Below are 20,428 nucleotides of genomic sequence, written 5' to 3'. Positions count from 1 at the left end.
ACCTTTCTCCTTCCATATCTATAATATAGTTCAATACACTTCTTTCTTTCACTCAAGAGGATTTTGTAATATCTATACTTTTATTGCTTCCTTTCAAATGCCATTACTTTACTTTCACTCGTATTTACTTTCAATGTCCTATGCTCACACACATCATGAAGCACTTACAACCTTCTGCAAGTCCTCTTCACTCCCAGCAAACAACAAAGTAACATCCACAAACAAGTTTGTCACTAGCCATCATTCCTCACTGCCACACTCCTGTCTCTGCATCCCCAGTAACATCCAAAAACAAGTTTGTTACTAGCCACCAAATCTCACTGCCACACTCCATCTCCACACCCCTTTCCCTAGTTTTGCTTTCACCTAACTTATCGCTCCATCCAAAAATATGTTAAAAAACCATGGTGACATCACACAGCCCTGCCTCACAACCATATGCATACTGAAACTTACTTTAACTTAACTCTCCATCCATTCTTATACATGCATTTGCTACTCTACAGAAGACTTTCACATCATCCATCAGTTGTTCCCCTACCCCAAATATCTAACACATCCAATAAAATTCAACTCTGTTCCACACTTTCTCCTGATCCATAAAAGCTGCATACAGCTTCTTACCTTTCACAAGATACTTTTTTGTAAGAATTCTTACATCTTCCTCTACAATTCCTTCCTCTGAATCCCTTAACCTGAGTAACTACTCTTTAACTGACAATTCATTCTGCGTGAATTCAAGGAAAAGTTTTGGATTTTCTCTTGCCTTGCTCACAATATTCCTTTTAAAGTTTCTTTGTTCCTTCTTTCTTATCCTGCTATACTCCTTTCTTGCTCTATCACACTCTGTAAATGCCAACCAGCTGGAATGCCTCCAATATCTTCATCACTTTCCCATCCTGTTTCTATCAATTAAGATATCTTTTTTTCATACACCTAGTCTCATTATGGATTATCAGGTCTCCAATTACCTGTCCTTCCCATGCACTTCCATGTGCACATTGCACATCTCTAAGCTCTTGCTTTTTGACATCTTATATCACACTATCTTTCCCTCTTTCTGAACCTTTCCTCTGTATTTGAGGCTAGATGTACCCATGTTCCTACTCCTTCAAAGTAAATTCAAAGCTCTCACCACAATGCCATAGTTCCTGGATACTGCTTTTATTGGTTAATGCTCTTGTCATCTTTTGTTTTCATATTGTAAACTTACATATTTTGTATACATGTGTCATGGCTGGTGTAATCATGCACAACATATTTTGTATATATGTGTCATGGCTGGTGTAATCATGCACACTGTAGATGAGTTTGCCTTGGATGAATGTCATGAATGGGGATAAAAATGTGTCTGGAGTGGGTGTGACAAAATTCAGGAACATATCCCAACACTTACATGTTATCATGCTGAATGAAATACATATATTCAAATACATTACACTGTATTTCTTATCTAAATACATAAATGTAAACTGTGCCTGACCAGTTCATCATGACTAAGGATATTCTATTCCCAATTTTGGGTAAAAATTAAAACAAGAAATCTCCCCAAAGAATGTAACCCCCCCAACCCTACTGTAAAATGGGATTCACTATCCAGTGGTTCTGCTTAGTGGGGATTTTCAGTAAAAACTTTTTGGGTTCAGCAGAGATCATGTGATTCTGACAGTGAAATGGTTAATGTTCTCTTCACTTCTTGCAAAGTACATCAACTGTCATTATTAAATTCCTAAAATCATCTACCATGACCTTGCTTTTACACACATTTAATTCCTTCCAAATAATTTGTCATCCTTCCTTAAATGGTGACATACCCAAACCCTATGCCTCTTAAGCACAGGAGTAGAAATGAAAGGATGATGTGAGTGCTGGACATGTTGGGCATTATGCATTGTATTTACTGCTTACAACCTTCTATTTACTGTTCACAACCTAAGTTATATTTCAGTTTGTGCTCCAACTCAGAAACATCATCATATGGTCAACTATATCAAGATTGCCTTACCCATTTGCTCTTTCAGTGCTGGGTCTTCTGACACCTTCTCTAACTTGCTGAGGAAACCTTTTAAGACACGGAAAACAGAATCTCTAACTGACTTTTCTGGGTCCAGAGTTAGCTGGCATAGACTTGGGAGGATCCTGTTGGACAAATTTTCTTTTTACTCGTTATGCAGAAAGAGTACATCTAAGAAAGAGATGGAATAATCATCAAATCTGTATCAAACAGTGGAAGCATTATACCAAATGCATTGGTTGTTAGTCCACAAGATCTTAGGGAAGAGCCAAGGTTCAAAGAAGATACAAACTTGCATGCATTTGGCAAAGCATGCAAAAATACCACACATTAACAATATCTTTTTGCCTGATACATTACCAAACCACCAAGAGTAGGAAATACCCGAGCATAAATGATGATGACCTAGTATTAAAAAAAGAAGTATATGTTTAACAGGAAAATTATCATTTATCATCAGAGAAACCAAAACATAATGAAGCACAAAAGGCTGAAAGGCAGACAAGATACTGGTACCATGAAACAAGTTGGAAGTGGTGAAGATGTACATGTAAGGTGCTGCAGTAAATCTAATAATAAGGCATAGTGTGGCCTTTCTTGATAAATGTGAGTGATGCAGAGGTCTGAAATATAAGAATGACAGTGTGAAGGTTACAGAAGTACATTTCTTCTTACAGTATTAGGATTAGGATAAAAAAGACGGAGGAAATAAAGCAACAAATAAAATATGACTTAAGAATCTAAAATTGGGGAGGACTAAAAAGAGAGTATAATGTGAATACAACAGCATGATTAAGTTTTTCAACAGGAGTAGCTGAGATGGTCTGAAAACATGGAAAGAATAGTTGCTGCAAAAGTAACTAAGAGAGGGCATTTAACATGATGAAAGTAAGAGGAGGAAGGAGATCAAGAGTGAAAATTGACAGAACAAAGGAACGTAAGAACAATAATGGCACGTTGGAATGTTCAGAGCCATGCAAGCACAAGAATACAAGAAGGAGACTTGACATATGCTGCCTTGCTAGGCTGTGGGAAAGTAAAATATGGATCAAGCATTTAACATGCATTGCAACTCAAGAGAAAATTAAAACCAAACTTGAGTCAAAAATTTACTAAAGGGAGAACTTATGCAATGCCTCTTGTTGTCACCAATTTTGGATTTGTTTTCATAGCAGCCAACATGGCACTGGCAAAAGCATGCCCTAATCATGGTAATAAAAAAAATGCAGCTACAAGTAAATCAGACAAGGCAAACAGTGTGTGTGTATGAGCAATTAATTACCTATTTATCATTACCTTTTTGTATTACATGGGGAAGGAGCTTTACACTCATGGGACCACATCTTTTGAATATTTTCTCCTATCATACAATTTCTTAAAAATATGTATGCTGTCTACATCATCTATGTCTTCAGTAATCTTATCTCATTCATCCACCACTCTATACTGTAAAAGTCTTATTCCGTTCACCCACCACTCTTATACTCTAAAAGTATTTCTTTACATCTTCTCAACCTGTCCACTCAGCTAACACCCATTTCAGTGATGCAGCATCAAGAACAGATGAAGAAAAGGCCTTATTTGCACACATCCATTCTCTAGCTGTCATGTATAGCCCACCAAAACCACTGCCCCTCATCTACACACCTTACCGTGGTTTTCCCCATCTGCTTTACATGTCCAATGACAGTAAGTCATCCACCATATATCACACGGCTCCAGTTCACTCTATCATGTGAACACCTTTCACCCTCCTGTATATTCAGGCTCAGAGCACTCAAAAATTCCAAAAAATCTTCCTCCATATATTCTAATCTACAGCCTATGCCTAACATTCATACATCATTGGGACTACTATACCTTCAAACACACCTATTTGTACTCTCCCAGACAATGACTTCTCTCTCCACACATTCCTCAATGCCCCTAGAACCTTCGTTTTCTTATCCAACTACTTTACCTTCAAACACACCTATTTGTACTCTCCCAGACAATAAATTCTCTCTCCACACATTCCTCAATGCCCCTAGAACCTTCGTTTTCTCATCCAACCTATGACTCAACTCTGCTTCCACATTTCTATTCACTGCTATGTCAACTTGCTGGTAACTAAAATACCCTACTTCCTCCATATTTCTTTTATCAAAACTCACATCCCTACTAACCTGTCTCTCTGCAAAGCTAAACCTAATAACCTTGCTTTTACTCACATTCACTCTCAACTTCTTCCTTTCACTCACTGTTAAACTCAGACACCAACTTCTGCAGTTTCTCACTTGAATCTGCCAATAGCACTATATCATAAGCAAACAACAACTACTCACTTTCCAGGCTCCCCCTCACCCCCTACAGACTGCATGCCTGCCCCAAGAAAGGGGGTAGCAATGCTATCTCCTGTGGGGCGGGGTAACACGAGGGATGGATGAAGGCAAGCTAGTATGAAAATGCACATGTGTATATGTCTGTGTATGTGTATTCATGTATACGTGCATATGTTGAAATGTATATGCATATGTATGTACATGTGTGTGTGTATGGGTTTTTATGTATACATGTGCGTATGTGAATGGATGGGCCATTCTTTATCTGTTTCCTGGCGCTACCTTGCTGATGCGGGAAATGGCGATCAAGTATAATATAAATAACAAGTAAACAATTTATCTCTTACAACAATCCTGGTCATGTATTTTAGTACAAAGATAAATACTATATAAAGTACAAAGTATCTTTCACAAGAATACTCCTGTAATCTGCTGAGAGCTTGGGGGCTTTCTTAAGTCCCTCTTCCCCACAGATGCACAAGGAAGGCTTGTGTCAGGACTGAGCATACTAAAACAATCTGGTAGACCTTCTGACAAAGGCTGAGGTTTGGAAGAGATTTGTAGAGTACTTTTAAAATATGACTACAGATAAGGAGGAAAAAAGATGTGACTTTTGGTAAAAGAGAGGGAAAAATAAATAAAGGAGAGGAGGATGCTGTAAAACAAGAAGTAAGAAGTGTAAGAATATACCTAAAGAATACAAAAAGTGGAAGAATAGAGAGAGAAAACCTACTTTGAAGCAACTTCTTGTAATGTGTAGTACTGCTGAGTGGCTGCCAAGGCCATTACACCAGCTGTACGTGCCGGAGGAAATGGATCCCTCATGGCTCGAGTGAATGCAGAGGTAAGGCACTTCTGTCTCACATCTGGATGAAGATAGTTTGCTATCTTTCCTAAACAAACAGTAGTATTGGTTCGGATTCCTCCCTGAAAATTCAAAATACTCAATTGATTTCACACCTTTATATATTCCTGTGACTGTCAGAACCAGTAAAGTTTAAAGTTTCAAACATTATCTGCACTACAAGTTACAATGCATTTCTTAGAAGCACCATATTTCATGTATTAGTGAAACAGCATCAAAATTCTTGTATAATCATGGGAATGAGCTTATCAGCTTAACTGTTCTGAAAAATATGGTACATGAAAATATATAAAGATGACCTTCTTGAAACAAAATCAGAACAAGAGAGGATAAATGCACTGAAACTAAGAATCTCCCTTATCCTAGAAGGTGACTATAACAAGTTACACTACTTGCAAGCTGAGGCAAGCTTTGCTTATTTCCTATAAAACTCTTCTTGCTTATCATTTCCCTATTTCCTCTCTGACTAGTAAGCTTTGACGTGTAATCCTCGTTCACAAAAGTTCCAGATGAAAATTTGTTGGATTTTTTCATAGACATTGGACAACCTTAATATTCCTATTTCAAATTCTGTTTATTAAACTAATAAATCTGCATACCAGTGTTGAGTAATCTTTATATGGAATTTTTGGTAGCAAAATTACTTACAAATATTCCTCCTTATATTGCAGTGTGGTACAGACAATATGTACTCAGTCTTTGGCCATCTTGTGAGACAACAGACACATTTCTCCTAAAGCTCAATAATACAGTATCTTCCAACATCTTTAAGAGTTTAAAGGCATTGCTTGTATCAGTGGGAGAGAAGTATGGGTGGGCAGTTGTTTCTGGATGGATTTAGTATAGATATTTCATGATTTTCCAGTTTAGGTGCGAGGTTGGTATGTGGCTAATTTTTGAGTAATGTCTCAAGAGTATGTTAGTGTGTTCTTCGGGAGATAGAATTTCACTGGAAAGATGAAAGTGGAGCTTCTTTAACATGAACCAGAGCTGGTTGCTGTAGGTCTTATGATCACTGCATTAGGAAAGGAGTGCCAGTGTCCAGCGAATCTTTCAGTGATTAGATTAGTGAAGGTGTCATTTAGAGTTTGGCTTTACTCTCTGATATCTGTTATGATCTAATCTGAGTTGCTTTCTATGCTTTATGAGGTGTGAGTAGCTTATGGGGAGGAGTTTGGTTTGTGATGCTTTCTAAGCCTTTGTTGTACGCTCTTTTATGGCTTGGTTGGAGATATTCGTGAAGTGTGAGACTGTATGATGTAAGGATGGAAAATCATCTGTACTGAAGTTCTGGAGCTATGACTCCATGTTATATGTAAAGGCTGGCCATTCGGCTTTGCTGTTGTGTGTTTTAAGTCTTTCTGATGGTTGTTTGGGTGGAGGCAAATGGTGTGTTATCAGATGTGTAGGTAGTCCGATGACTGTTTATGTAACATTTATGTATACCACCTCCCTAATACAGGATATGTTGATCAAGTGTGAAAAATAATTACGCATATATATAGGTGTTACCAAATTCAATCTGTCTGCTGTTACATGTGAGTGTAAAAGTCACCTTCAGTTTCTTCAAAGAACATCTCACTCCAAAGGAGTCCATCTTTCTCTGCTACTGATGGCAGTCAGCCTTGATACTACAGGATCCCCTGGAGAAGAGGTCCTCCTGTTAAATATCTTTCTTCTTTCCTTTCATATATATTCCCTCTTTCCTGCATAAGTGAAGAAGTGTCCAAAACATGACTGAGCCTTAGTGGAAAGTAAATCCTTGTTTGGCTCCTTCCTCTGTTCCTTCTTGTAGAAAGTAATACAAGAAGGGAGGACTTCTAGTCCCCAGGTCACATCCCTTTTAGTTGCCTTTTATAAAATGCATTAGATGTGTGGGAAGTACTGTCTCAACCCAAGGGTAGGGATAACAATATCATATATGTTACTGGAATCTAGCTGCTTGTGGTTACAGTACAAGTTAAATGTGCAAGTAAAAAGTGCAAGTTAAAAGTAGTCTTTGGCCAGGCTGTATCACTGTCATTTAACGAAAGCGGGAGAACTTCTTATAAAAAAGGAGTCCATTATTTCTCTGCTACTGATTATAGTGCAGTAATGAAGCGGCAGGAGCCCCTGGAGAAAGGCCGCTGGGTTATCTAATGGTATAAAATCATACATAGAGAGACAGCGACAAAGTATATTAAATAAATACATAAATAAATATTTTCTTTATTGTCATTATACTTTGTTGCTGTCTCCCGTGTTAGCGAGGTAGCGCAAGGAAACAGATGAAAGAATGGTCCAACCCACCCACATACATATGTATATACATAAACGCCGACACATGCACATATACATACCTATACATTTCAACGTATATATATACATACACACACAGACACATACATATATACACATGTACCTATTTCATTCTTGCTGCCTTTATTCATTCCGGTCGCCACCTTGCCACACATGAAATGACAACCCCCTCCCCCCACACGCACACGAGGTAGGGCAAGGAAAAGACAACAAAGGCCACATTCATTTACACTCAGTCTCTAGCTGTCATGTATAATGCACCGAAATCAGAGATCCCTTTCCACATCCAGGCCCCATAAAACTTTCCATGGTTTGCCCCAGATGCTTCACATGTCCTGGTTCAATCCATAGACAGCACATCAACCCCGGTATATCACATCGTTCTAATTCACTCTATTCCTTGCATGCCTTTTCCTGCATGTTCAGGTCCTGATCGCTCAAAAGTCTTTTTCACTCCATCCTTCCACCTCCAATTTGGTCTCCTACTTCTCCTCGTTCCCTTCACCTCTGACACATATATCCTCTTTGTCAATCTTTCCTCACTCATTCTCTCCATGTGACCAACCATTTCAATGCACCCTCTTCTGCTCTCTCAACCACACTCTTTTTATTACCACACATCTCTCTTACCCTTTCATTACTTACTCAATCAAACAACCTCACACCACATATTGTCCTCAAACATCTCATTTCCAACACATCTACCCTCCTCCGCACAACTCTATCTATAGCCCACGCCTCACAACCATATAACATTGTTGGAACCACTATTCCTTCAAACATACCCATTTTTGCTTTCCAAGATAATGTTCTCGCCTTCCACACATTTTTCAACACTCCCAGAACTTTCGCCCCCTTCCCCACCCTGTGACTCACTTCCGCTTCCAAGGTTCCATCTGCTGCCAAATCCACTCCCAGATATCTAAAACACTTCACTTCCTCTAGTTTTCTCCATTCAAACTTACCTTCCAATTGACTTGTCCTTTAACCCTACTGTACCTAATAACCTTGCTCTTATATATCACCCTTTCACCACTGCTATTTTCACCTGATACCTAATACCTACCACTTAACCCCTGTTCTACCCTTTCTTTCATCCAACATTGGAAATTTGAATTGTGTATAACTGAAGATAATATGAAAACTTCAAGAAGCTATCAAACACATTTAATTACCTGATCATCCTTTGACTGAAGACGAGCAAAATGCTTCAGAACTTCCAAGTTAAGATTATTGTAGTTAAGCTTGGGTGCCAGGAACAAAACTGACTGAAATAGAATGATATCTTATTTGCACAACTCTTTACCAAATAAACCTCTCACACAATATGAACGCTTTACTAATCTTTTAGTATATATCAGAATTCTATTAAAATGAATCATATTTAACATTCCTAGATGCAAAACTTTTCTATTCTTTCTTAATTACCTTAACTGAACCTCAAAACCATTGCTAATGAACATCAGCCTGAGTAGTGCAATATTTCTAAATATATTACAGTCGTTCAAACCAATGCTGTCCCTATGTATGAAATAAGGTAGAATGTGAGACTACACTCAAGAAAAAGAAAGAAACAAGAGATCCATGTCCTCTGATTTTTCAAGAGCTATCAGAACACACCACCTTTGCCTGCTGACTCTGTACGACCCTGCTAACACAAAGGTCTCTATATAACTGTTTGAGTACTTCTTTTACTTCTACAAGCCAATCTTTATTTTCATGCAAATCTTTTTTCATCATACATTGTGAAGCACTTTCTGTATATCATGTTACAGTTTAAGAGTTAAGTGGTGCTTTTGGGCCCAACATTCATGCAGCAGCATCAATAGTAGAAGGCTGATATCTGAGGAGCCAGCTACAGCAGTACAACAGGAAGTTATGAGCCACTGGACAACATACATCTGTCCCAAACGTCCTTAACAGTCAACCTCCAACCATATAGGAATCTAATTCTCCCTTATACTGAAGCAATATGCACCCCAAGTAAAACAATTTGCTTTATAGACTTAACATTTATCACCAAATTAAGTGCTGTCATGGGTTAGAGCATAGAAACCCTGATGTTAATTAGGAGTGGTGCATAGATCTAAAAAATTTAATACTGTTGTACTAGAGTAACTTTCACTTTTCCTCTACTGAACAAGCAATCAAGGTAAACTGATTTTTAACCATAAATTCATCTCCACCTGTTTTAAAATCAATATTCCATGACATGGAAAGTGATGCACTTTTATCAGTCCTTAAATTATCAAAATTTTTGAGCTAGCCATACTAATCAAACTAAGTAATTTGTCTCAGGTCTTATATTCTGGGCAACATAATGGAAGTTCGATTTTACTAACCTTCACTGTGTGCTCCCGTATGGTGGGATTTGTGTCCAAGAACCCTGTTGCCAACTGAGGGAAGATTTGGTCATTCACTGTCTGATGGTTCATGTATTCTATAAGGAATTCAATCTGCTGAAGGAGTTTGAGTCTGGTGGCTCGATCACTGGATGAAAAAAGTTTCACAACACATGGGAGAATATGCTGTTGATATTCTGATTCTCCAAGCAACCTGCCAATCTACAGGAAACAGAAAAAGCATTTAGATGGTTTACATGACTGGAAGTTTCAAAATTCATAAAGTTAGCAGGCAGGGTCATACTCATGGCAACCAATTCCACTAACAGTACTACAAGTACATACAATATAAATGTATACTGTATGAAATAGCTCAAAAGCTGACAGGAAAATTCATAAACAGAAGCAAAGTAAACAATGGAAAGGTCTTTGGGGCCTGGATGTGGATAGGGAGCTGTGGTTTTGGTGCATTACTCATGACAGGTTATGTTATGTAAGCCGGAGTGGCCTTTCTTCGTCTGTTTACTTGTGCTACCTCAGTGATGCATGGGGTGGGGATGATGTTTCCTGTGTGGTGAGGTGGTGCCGGGTATGTGTATGTATATGAATGTATACATATGTATATGTTCATGTATATGCATATATGTATACATACGTGTATGTGAGTGTATGTGTCTTTGTCTGTTTCCTGGCACTACCTTGCTAATGTGGGAAATGGCAATAAAGTATGAAAAAAAAGCAAAAATACAGGCACAGGAGGAAGTGGTGGTGAGGTGGTGGTGGTTGAGTTATAGTTGGAGTGAGGAGGGGTAATATGAAACATGGTCCTAGTAATCATTTAAATTTCTTATGATTATCACAGAAACTTGCTGATGGGGGCCTCACATACCTTAGATCCAATGAATTCTTCATTTATTTAACAGCTGTAAATTGAGTGTGGGCACAGCATGTTGTATAGTATAGTAGAGTTCTTACCCTCATCTCTCACTAATATTGAATCTATCATATTTTTGGTTCATTTGTTCATTTCATAATACAGGATGTACTGCATACATGAGCATAATATGAGAGGAAAGAAAAATACACAATAACAGCCATTCACAGATGCCAGCTGAGAGGGAGTGAGTTGGAACAAAGGAGGAAAATATATGGCTCTGTGGTACTGTAGAAATAAAAGTCTGATTCCAAGGTCAGGAAAAACAAACAAAACTTCCAGGTTCCTCCTTTTTACCCTGCTGCGGGATAAGGTTGCCCCATATGTGGCTGTCATACAATCTCCTCCACTCATCTGTAATGTCTCTGAAAATATTTGTGTTGCTCTCCACCATCAATCAGCCTATATGAGAATCAAGTGTAGAGTGTGATACAAAGACCATTGGAAACAAAGAAACAAGACCTTCATGTCATGCCTTCTTGTCTCGAGGTGAGGAAGAATAGCCTAAGAAATGTAGGAGCCATGCACCCTTCTCTGCCTACTAAGTGTTACAACATGCCAAGTACTTACAGATTTTTCTATACTTTTAAAAAACAACCTAACAATTCATGAGATTTTCTGTGTTTACCAAAGGGAGATAGTCTTTGAAAATACCTGCTACTTAAGGATCAATATTTCAACAGACTGTTTTTGACTTCATATCATATATGTGTGTAAAACAAGATTTTCTATGTCCTTTAGTGCCTTTTTCAGTATGCCTCAGGGGTGAAATACTTTCTGTAGGAACTTCCCTTTACTTATATCAATGTGAGTCTATGGAAAAACATGTTTCACTTACAAAAATTTAATTTAATAGTCAACTTTTAAGGACTATATCTACCCTATCAAGTGGGGGATGGGTGCATATCTACATGGGTATGCTTCACAAACAATTCATTTTCTCCTACCTAAACTATGCATTACCTGCTGGTCATTCACCCCTGTTAAAATCAAATATATCAAAGTTGCCAACCACACCCAACAAAGTGCTCAGTACAATCACCAGCTGCCTAACAACCATAAACATACACCACCTGCATAATGAAAAAAGAATGCTTCTAATAAGAGCTTACTTCAACATATTCAGTGCTATATATTCCTATCCAAACCAAATTACAACCATCAACCCCTAAGGAGAAAGAAAGGGCTTACCCCTATTTCATAACTCAGCAACTACTATACTAACAGAATTCCTCTTCCCTAAAAAACACAACATTCACAAAACATATATACAATACACCAAAATGACAACAATAACTAACAATCACCTTCCTAACCCAGTTTTAAACTCCATATAACCCATATGAAACTACAGTTCCCAAGCAGTATAAGCTGTTTCATCTTTGCTCTGGATATCACCTGCCTTTGCATCATCACAAACATCAATTCACCATATCCTAAGACCCCTCATATCCAAGATGCAACTTCTACACTCAAGGCACTCATCCCTGAAGGACATACATCACCACACTTCTTGATCTGTGGTCCTGCCCAGTGGATAACAGCAAGCTTACTGGGTGTGATGGAACCATAAAGAAGGGTATCATCAGGCTTAAAAAGGTGAACATATATGAAAAAGAATTACAGTAATAAAGTGACATAAATCTTTAAATATGGCAAAAGAATTGTTACATTCAACACCATGAAAGTTAAACAAAATCTTGATGCCTTAGGCTGATAATGCCATCATATTTGCTTCTTACCTTAAAAAGAGGACTAAGAATAACAGATCCCACATTGGAGAATTCATGAGCAGCTAACAGAGCTGGTAAGATTTTATTCTTGGCCACGTAGTCAGGAATGTTGTCCAGCTTCGGTGTTAACTCGGAGAAGAACCTATTACATGTAACACCACATGTGAAAATCCACCTTCAGCTCAAGCACTAGTATAAAGTATGCATGTGCTAAGTATAGTCTAATGAGTGTTAATCAATGGCACAATTCATTTATTTCACATCTCTATGTCTTCATCTCTAAAAGATACAGCCTTTTCCATCATGGCCAAGAAGAGCTATAGTGACGTAAAATAAATGGGGAAGAAAAAAACTAGTATTATCACTTAAAAAAAAAAAACATTCTTAACTCCACCCCTATATGTATGGGGTGAAACAAGTACATACAGCCATATATCTTTGTGGGGATTAACTTTGAAAAAAGGGGTTGAACCCCAATCTGGCAAGCTAACAAAAGACAGGGATGCCTAACTCCATGGGGCAGACTTGATGCCAACATAATGAACCACTTACTTTAACCATCCCTTCACACTAAGTCCTGTGATTCAAGCTATTCCTAACTCCTTTTTTAATAACTCAAAAAGTTCTTTTAAAAATAATACCCCCAAAAATTGTGCCATTATATAAACAGGTAAAACATTGAGAGAAAATATTCTACAGTGCTACATACAAGAAAATTCACTATCCCATCGTACATTACTTAAGAATACTGATTCTCAGAATTTCACAAATGATTTACAACTTGATCTAATGCTTCTGCAATGCAAACTGATAAGTGAGAGATTATTGAAACATTTTTATATAAGCCTTGGGTATTTTGCCAATGCATGACATAAATTTGGCTTGCCTCATACTCCTAGTAAAAACAATATCTAAACTAATGTGGTCCAATAACAATTATGAAAATTAACTTTCGATAATAGTCCAACAACAAGAATTAACTTCGATAATCATCTGTTGTCAGATTATCACTTTAGTGCCCAACTTTGGGAATAAGAAAACTGTTGAATTTAGAGGAGTTTATGTCATCCTGCTCATGCATCACCCACAAACACATTATTATCATATTTCTTAACCCTGCTATCAGATGATGTTTAAAAAAAAAATTAGTGCCAGATATGAAAATTCTATGGCTTGGAATCAATAAGAAAAAAACAGTAAATGATAAACAATCATAATCATATTTTACTGGAAAACTGACATTCCTCCATTATGCAGCTGAAAATCAGTCTCACAAGCAAAGGGTTAAGCATTTCCCCTATTTCATTTCCTTTCTTGACATTTTTTTCCATGGGTAAATGGTATCATTAATACTTAAATCTTAAAGGAACTTACCTATGTTTTTCATCAGTATCTTTGATTTGAATTTCTTCTAAAAACAGTAGAGTTTCAATAAGATCATTGTGGAAAAACTGTCCTGGGTTGCGAAGGGTACTGACTACATCTTTTGGGTTTGGTCGACTAGCAGGGTTTGCCCCAACCAATCGGGTATATGTTGTCACTAATGACTTAGGAATCTGAAACAGAGAAAATAATGATGCAAAACATGATGTCTAAAAGTGAACAGTCTTGAAGGAAGAAGCCTAATTTCAAAAAGTACACTCCCATACCAATCTATCTATCTACCTATCAAGGGTGTAGCTACAACAATAGTCTCCAGAGATAGTGAACTCCAGTGCCACTTAAGATCTTAGCCTTTAGTGCTTCACTTTTAACTGGCCACTGGCAGGAGGCAACTTTAGTGGAGTGTTTGTAGAGGCTCCTACCTGATGTTAAAATTCACAATAAAATCAATATGACAGCATGGTACAAAAGAAACATGAGTTTTTAACTCCTGACGTATGTTCAAGTTCCATTCTCCAACCATCAGATTTCGAAATGACAATAAGTCAGACACGTCAGCATGGCATGTGCAATTCGTATACCTGTACAGCATTCTTTTATCCTACACAATTTCTATCATGATTATCTTTTTAATAACCAGCTCTATCATATGATTCTGTGGTGTCTTTTTACCTTTCATTAAAGATTCTTTAGTTCATATTTCATCATTTTCATTTTTTAATTCATATTTTCTCTCCGGTCCAATGTACAGATGGTTGTAAATCGCTTAGGTCATAAATAGGGGATCAGGTGTGGGAGGAAACTGCTCAAAGCAGTGACAAGTTTTTACCAAGGAAGCATGGCATGTGTACAACTTGGAAGAGAGGAGAGTGATTGGTTCCCAGTGAAGGTCAGTCTGCAGCAGGGGCATGTGATGTCCCCACAGTGGTTTAATTTGTTTACAGACGGGGTGGTTAGGGAAGCAAATGCAAGTTTTGAGAGGTGCAAGTATGCAGTCTGTTGGGGATGAGAGGGCCTGGGAAGTGAATCAGTTGTTGTTCACCAATGATACAGCTCTGGTGGCTGATTCAAGGAAGAAACTGCAGAAGTCGGAGACTGAGTTTGGAAAAGTGCATGAAAGGAGAAACTTGAGAGTAAATGTAAATAAGAGCAAGGTCATTAAGTCTAGTAGGGTTGAGGGACAAGTTAATTGGGATGTAAATTTGAATGAAGAAAAACTGGAGGAAGTGAAGTGTTTTAGATATCTGGGAGTGGACTTAGCAGTGAATGGAACCATGGAAGCATAAGTGAATCACAGGTAGGGAGCGGGGGCAAAGGTCTTGGGAGCAATGAAAAATGTGTGGAATGAGAGAAAATTATCTCAGAGAGCAAAAATGGTTATGTTTGAAAGAATAGTAGTTCCAACAATATTATATGGTTGTGAGGCATGGGATATAGACTGGGTTGTACGGAGGAGGGTGGATGTGTTGGAAATGAAATGTATGAGGACAATATGTGGTGTGAGGTGGTTTGATCAAGTAAGTAATGAAAGGGAAAGAGAGATGTGTGGAAATAAAAAGAGTGTGGTTGAGAGAGCAGAAGACGGTGCATTGAAATGGTTTGAACATATGGAGAGAATGAATGAGGAAAGACTGACAAAGAGGATACATGTGTCAGAGACAGAGGGAAAAAGAGAAGTGGGAGACTAAATTGGAGATGGATGGATGGAGTGAAAAAGATTTTGAGTGATCAGGGCCTGAACATAAAGGAGGGTGAGAGGCATGCAAGGAATAGAGTGATTGAAATGATGTGGTATATCAGAGTCAATGTGCTGTTAATGGACTGAACCAGGGCATGTGAAATGTCTGGGATAAACCATGGAAAGGTCTATGGGCCTGGATGTGGCTCGGGAGCTGTGGTTTCAATGCATTACACACGACAGCTTGAGACTGAGTATGAATGAATGTGGCATTCGTTGCCTGTTTTCCTGTCGATACCTCACAGTTGCAGGGGGTAGCAATGCTGGGGTTTGAAGTTATATGGCAATATTTCAACAATGGAAAGCAAGCTGTATCATCACCATGGGGTCTTTCTGGCATGGGCAAGCAGCTGCTTACTCATGACAGAATCACAGCTATTACAGGACATTAAAATTTTTGAAACTATTTAAATTCTTCTATATACACTCTAAAAAGAAAACATCAAATAATGATGTAACAGGTAGAGCAGTTTGGTGCAATTCTGTTGGAATGTGAAGGAGGGGGGAAAAGGATGGAGGCATTGGGGGTAACTGGGAGGGAGGTGATAACCCATCAACCATTAAAATACACAGAGAGAAAACTCTCATACCTTTACTATCTATCTGTTAAAAAGTAGCAGGAGAAGGCTACATCAGGATTTTGATTTCTGGTGAATACAAGATATAAAGAACTGTATAACACACAGGTCTACTTGCTCACTACTACCAGTAAAATATTGTAACAATATTATGGCATGTGTATATAAAAAAATCTATATAGCACGGTCGTGAAAATAACACAGAAGGATAATTCTATTGGACTGTAAATAGATGGAGGCAAGGATGGTTGCTTGGGGCTAAACAGGTAAACTCGTGGAAGTGATTCATTAACTTGGATGTATCAAGCTTATGGACTGTCCTATCAGAATTTTAAGTATGTAATTAATGTATGTGGGCACAGAAATCTATTTGTATTTAACAATATGTCTAGTCCTGTACACTATCCATACAAATTTTTCTTCACACTCAAGTAAATTTACACATTCGAATCTCAGACTCCTTTTCTTTCAATAACTTTGTGGCAATAATGACTACTATCATCTTGAACACAATCCTACTTTTTGTCACATTCAGAAACTTGTTATATCTAAATGCTCCACAAAAATCTGTGATTTTACCTCTTGCTGTCTGGGTTAGCATTCCCAAAGTGAAGAGTTAACAAAGACTAGGGCCCATGTGTCAAACTGACAAAATCTTAAGCATATCACACAGGTAACATTTTCCTCATCTTGTCCAGTCTCCTTAGACCTTCTTGAGTTTAATATACAGTATCATACGAAAATCATGCTCACTTGTTACCAGTCTATATGCTAATTAGACAGAACTAAGTTTTTTTTTTGTTTTTTTTTTTTCTTTTCTTTATACTTTGTCGCTGTCTCCCGCGTTTGCGAGGTAGCGCAAGGAAACAGACGAAAGAAATGGCCCAACCCCCCCCCCCCCCATACACATGTACATACACACGTCCACACACGCAAATATACATACCTACACAGCTTTCCATGGTTTACCCCAGACGCTTCACATGCCTTGCTTCAATCCACTGACAGCACGTCAACCCCTGTATACCACATGACACCAATTCACTCTATTTCTTGCCCTCCTTTCACCCTCCTGCATGTTCAGGCCCCGATCACACAAAATCTTTTTCACTCCATCTTTCCACCTCCAATTTGGTCTCCCTCTTCTCCTCGTTCCCTCCACCTCCGACACATATATCCTCTTGGTCAATCTCTCCTCACTCATTCTCTCCATGTGCCCAAACCATTTCAAAACACCCTCTTCTGCTCTCTCAACCACGCTCTTTTTATTTCCACACATCTCTCTTACCCTTACGTTACTTACTCGATCAAACCACCTCACACCACACATTGTCCTCAAACATCTCATTTCCAGCACATCCATCCTCCTGCGCACATCTCTATCCATAGCCCACGCCTCGCAACCATACAACATTGTTGGAACCACTATTCCCTCAAACATACCCATTTTTGCTTTCCGAGATAATGTTCTCGACTTCCACACATTTTTCAAGGCTCCCAAAATTTTCGCCCCCTCCCCCACCCTATGATCCACTTCCGCTTCCATGGTTCCATCCGCTGACAGATCCACTCCCAGATATCTAAAACACTTCACTTCCTCCAGTTTTTCTCCATTCAAACTCACCTCCCAATTGACTTGACCCTCACCCCTACTGTACCTAATAACCTTGCTCTTATTCACATTTACTCTCAACTTTCTTCTTCCACACACTTTACCAAACTCAGTCACCAGCTTCTGCAGTTTCTCACATGAATCAGCCACCAGCGCTGTATCATCAGCGAACAACAACTGACTCACTTCCCAAGCTCTCTCATCCCCAACAGACTTCATACTTGCCCCTCTTTCCAGGACTCTTGCATTTACCTCCCTTACAACCCCATCCATAAACAAATTAAACAACCATGGAGACATCACACACCCCTGCCGCAAACCTACATTCACTGAGAACCAATCACTTTCCTCTCTTCCTACACGTACACATGCCTTACATCCTCGATAAAAACTTTTCACTGCTTCTAACAACTTGCCTCCCACACCATATATTCTTAATACCTTCCACAGAGCATCTCTATCAACTCTATCATGTGCCTTCTCCAGATCCATAAATGCTACATACAAATCCATTTGCTTTTCTAAGTATTTCTCACATACATTCTTCAAAGCAAACACCTGATCCACACATCCTCTACCACTTCTGAAACCGCACTGCTCTTCCCCAATCTGATGCTCTGTACCTGCCTTCACCCTCTCAATCAATACCCTCCCATATAATTTACCAGGAATACTCAACAAACTTATACCTCTGTAATTTGAGCACTCACTCTTATCCCCTTTGCCTTTGTACAATGGCACTATGCACGCATTCCGCCAATCCTCAGGCACCTCACCATGAGTCATACATACATTAAATAACCTTACCAACCAGTCAACAATACAGTCACCCCCTTTCTTAATAAATTCCACTGCAATACCATCCAAACCTGCTGCCTTGCCGGCTTTCATCTTCCGCAAAGCTTTTACTACCTCTTCTCTGTTTACCAAATCATTTTCCCTAACCCTCTCACTTTGCACACCACCTCGACCAAAACACCCTATATCTGCCACTCTGTCATCAGACACATTCAACAAACCTTCAAAATACTCATTCCATCTCCTTCTCACATCACCGCTACTTGTTTTCACCTCCCCATTTACGCCCTTCACTGAAGTTCCCATTTGCTCCCTTGTCTTACGCACCCTATTTACCTCCTTCCAGAACATCTTTTTATTCTCCCTAAAATTTACTGATAGTCTCTCACCCCAACTCTCATTTGCCCTTTTTTTCACCTCTTGCACCTTTCTCTTGACCTCCTGTCTCTTTCTTTTATACTTCTCCCACTCAATTGCATTTTTTCCCTGCAAACATCGTCCAAATGCCTCTCTCTTCTCTTTCACTAATACTCTTACTTCTTCATCCCACCACTCACTACCCTTTCTAAACAACCCACCTCCCACTCTTCTCATGCCACAAGCATCTTTTGCGCAATCCATCACTGATTCCCTAAATACATCCCATTCCTCCCCCACTCCCCTTACTTCCATTGTTCTCACCTTTTTCCATTCTGTACACAGTCTCTCCTGGTACTTCCCCACACAGGTCTCCTTCCCAAGCTCACTTACTCTCACCACCTTCTTCACCCCAACATTCACTCCTCTTTTCTGAAAACCCATACTAATCTTCACCTTAGCCTCCACAAGATAATGATCAGACATCCCTCCAGTTGCACCTCTCAGCACATTAACATCCAAAAGTCTCTCTTTCGCACGCCTGTCAATTAACACGTAATCCAATAACGCTCTCTGGCCATCTCTCCTACTTACATAAGTATACTTATGTATATCTCGCTTTTTAAACCAGGTATTCCCAATCATCAGTCCTTTTTCAGCACATAAATCTACAAGCTCTTCACCATTTCCATTTACAACACTGAACACCCCATGCATACCAATTATTCCCTCAACTGCCACATTACTCACCTTTGCATTCAAATCACCCATCACTATAACCCGGTCTCGTGCATCAAAACCGCTAACACACTCATTTAGCTGCTCCCAAAACACTTGCCTCTCATGATCTTTCTTCTCATGCCCAGGTGCATATGCACCAATAATCACCCACCTCTCTCCATCAACTTTCAATTTTACCCATATTAATCGAGAATTTACTTTCTTACATTCTATCACATACTCCCACAACTCCTGTTTCAGGAGTATTGCTACTCCTTCCCTTGCTCTTGTCCTCTCACTAACCCCTGACTTCACTCCCCAGACATTTCCAAACCACTCTTCCCCTTTACCCTTGAGCTTCGTTTCACTCAGAGCCAAAACATCCAGGTTCCTTTCCTCAAACATACTACCTATCTCTCCTTTTTTCACATCTTGGTTACATCCACACACATTTAGGCACCCCACTCTGAGCCTTCGAGGAGGATGATCACTCCCCGCGTGACTCCTTCTTCTGTTTCCCATTTTAGAAAGTTAATACAAGGAGGGGAGGATTTCCGGCCCCCCGCTCCCGTCCCCTCTAGTCGCTTTCTACGACACGCGAGGAATACGTGGGAAGTATTCTTTCACCCCTATCCCCAGGGATAATATACATATATATATACATATACACACACACAGACACACACACATATGCACATACACACACACACACACACATACATATATATACATATG

The 20,428-nt window shown here is 39.0% G+C and overlaps 1 protein-coding gene across 1 annotated transcript in view; it reads right to left on the bottom strand.

Moving 5' to 3' along the window:
* The window catches only part of yata (N-terminal kinase-like protein yata), a 46,966-nt gene that overhangs the window by 16,317 nt on the left and 10,221 nt on the right, over positions 1 to 20,428 (bottom strand). Inside the window, exons 6-11 of the mRNA XM_071677309.1 lie at positions 13,882 to 14,063; positions 12,517 to 12,649; positions 9,841 to 10,062; positions 8,674 to 8,766; positions 5,069 to 5,262; positions 2,006 to 2,139 (exon numbers count right to left, since the gene is read on the bottom strand). Of these exons, the coding sequence (XP_071533410.1) occupies positions 2,006 to 2,139; positions 5,069 to 5,262; positions 8,674 to 8,766; positions 9,841 to 10,062; positions 12,517 to 12,649; positions 13,882 to 14,063 (958 nt within the window). The remainder of the gene's footprint in view (positions 1 to 2,005; positions 2,140 to 5,068; positions 5,263 to 8,673; positions 8,767 to 9,840; positions 10,063 to 12,516; positions 12,650 to 13,881; positions 14,064 to 20,428) is intronic.

This window comes from Panulirus ornatus, chromosome 25 (assembly GCF_036320965.1).
Source record: "Panulirus ornatus isolate Po-2019 chromosome 25, ASM3632096v1, whole genome shotgun sequence".
Taxonomy (NCBI): domain Eukaryota; kingdom Metazoa; phylum Arthropoda; class Malacostraca; order Decapoda; family Palinuridae; genus Panulirus; species Panulirus ornatus.
Note: the sequence above shows the minus strand (reverse complement) of the source record. Positions and strands in the feature narration are given on the sequence as shown.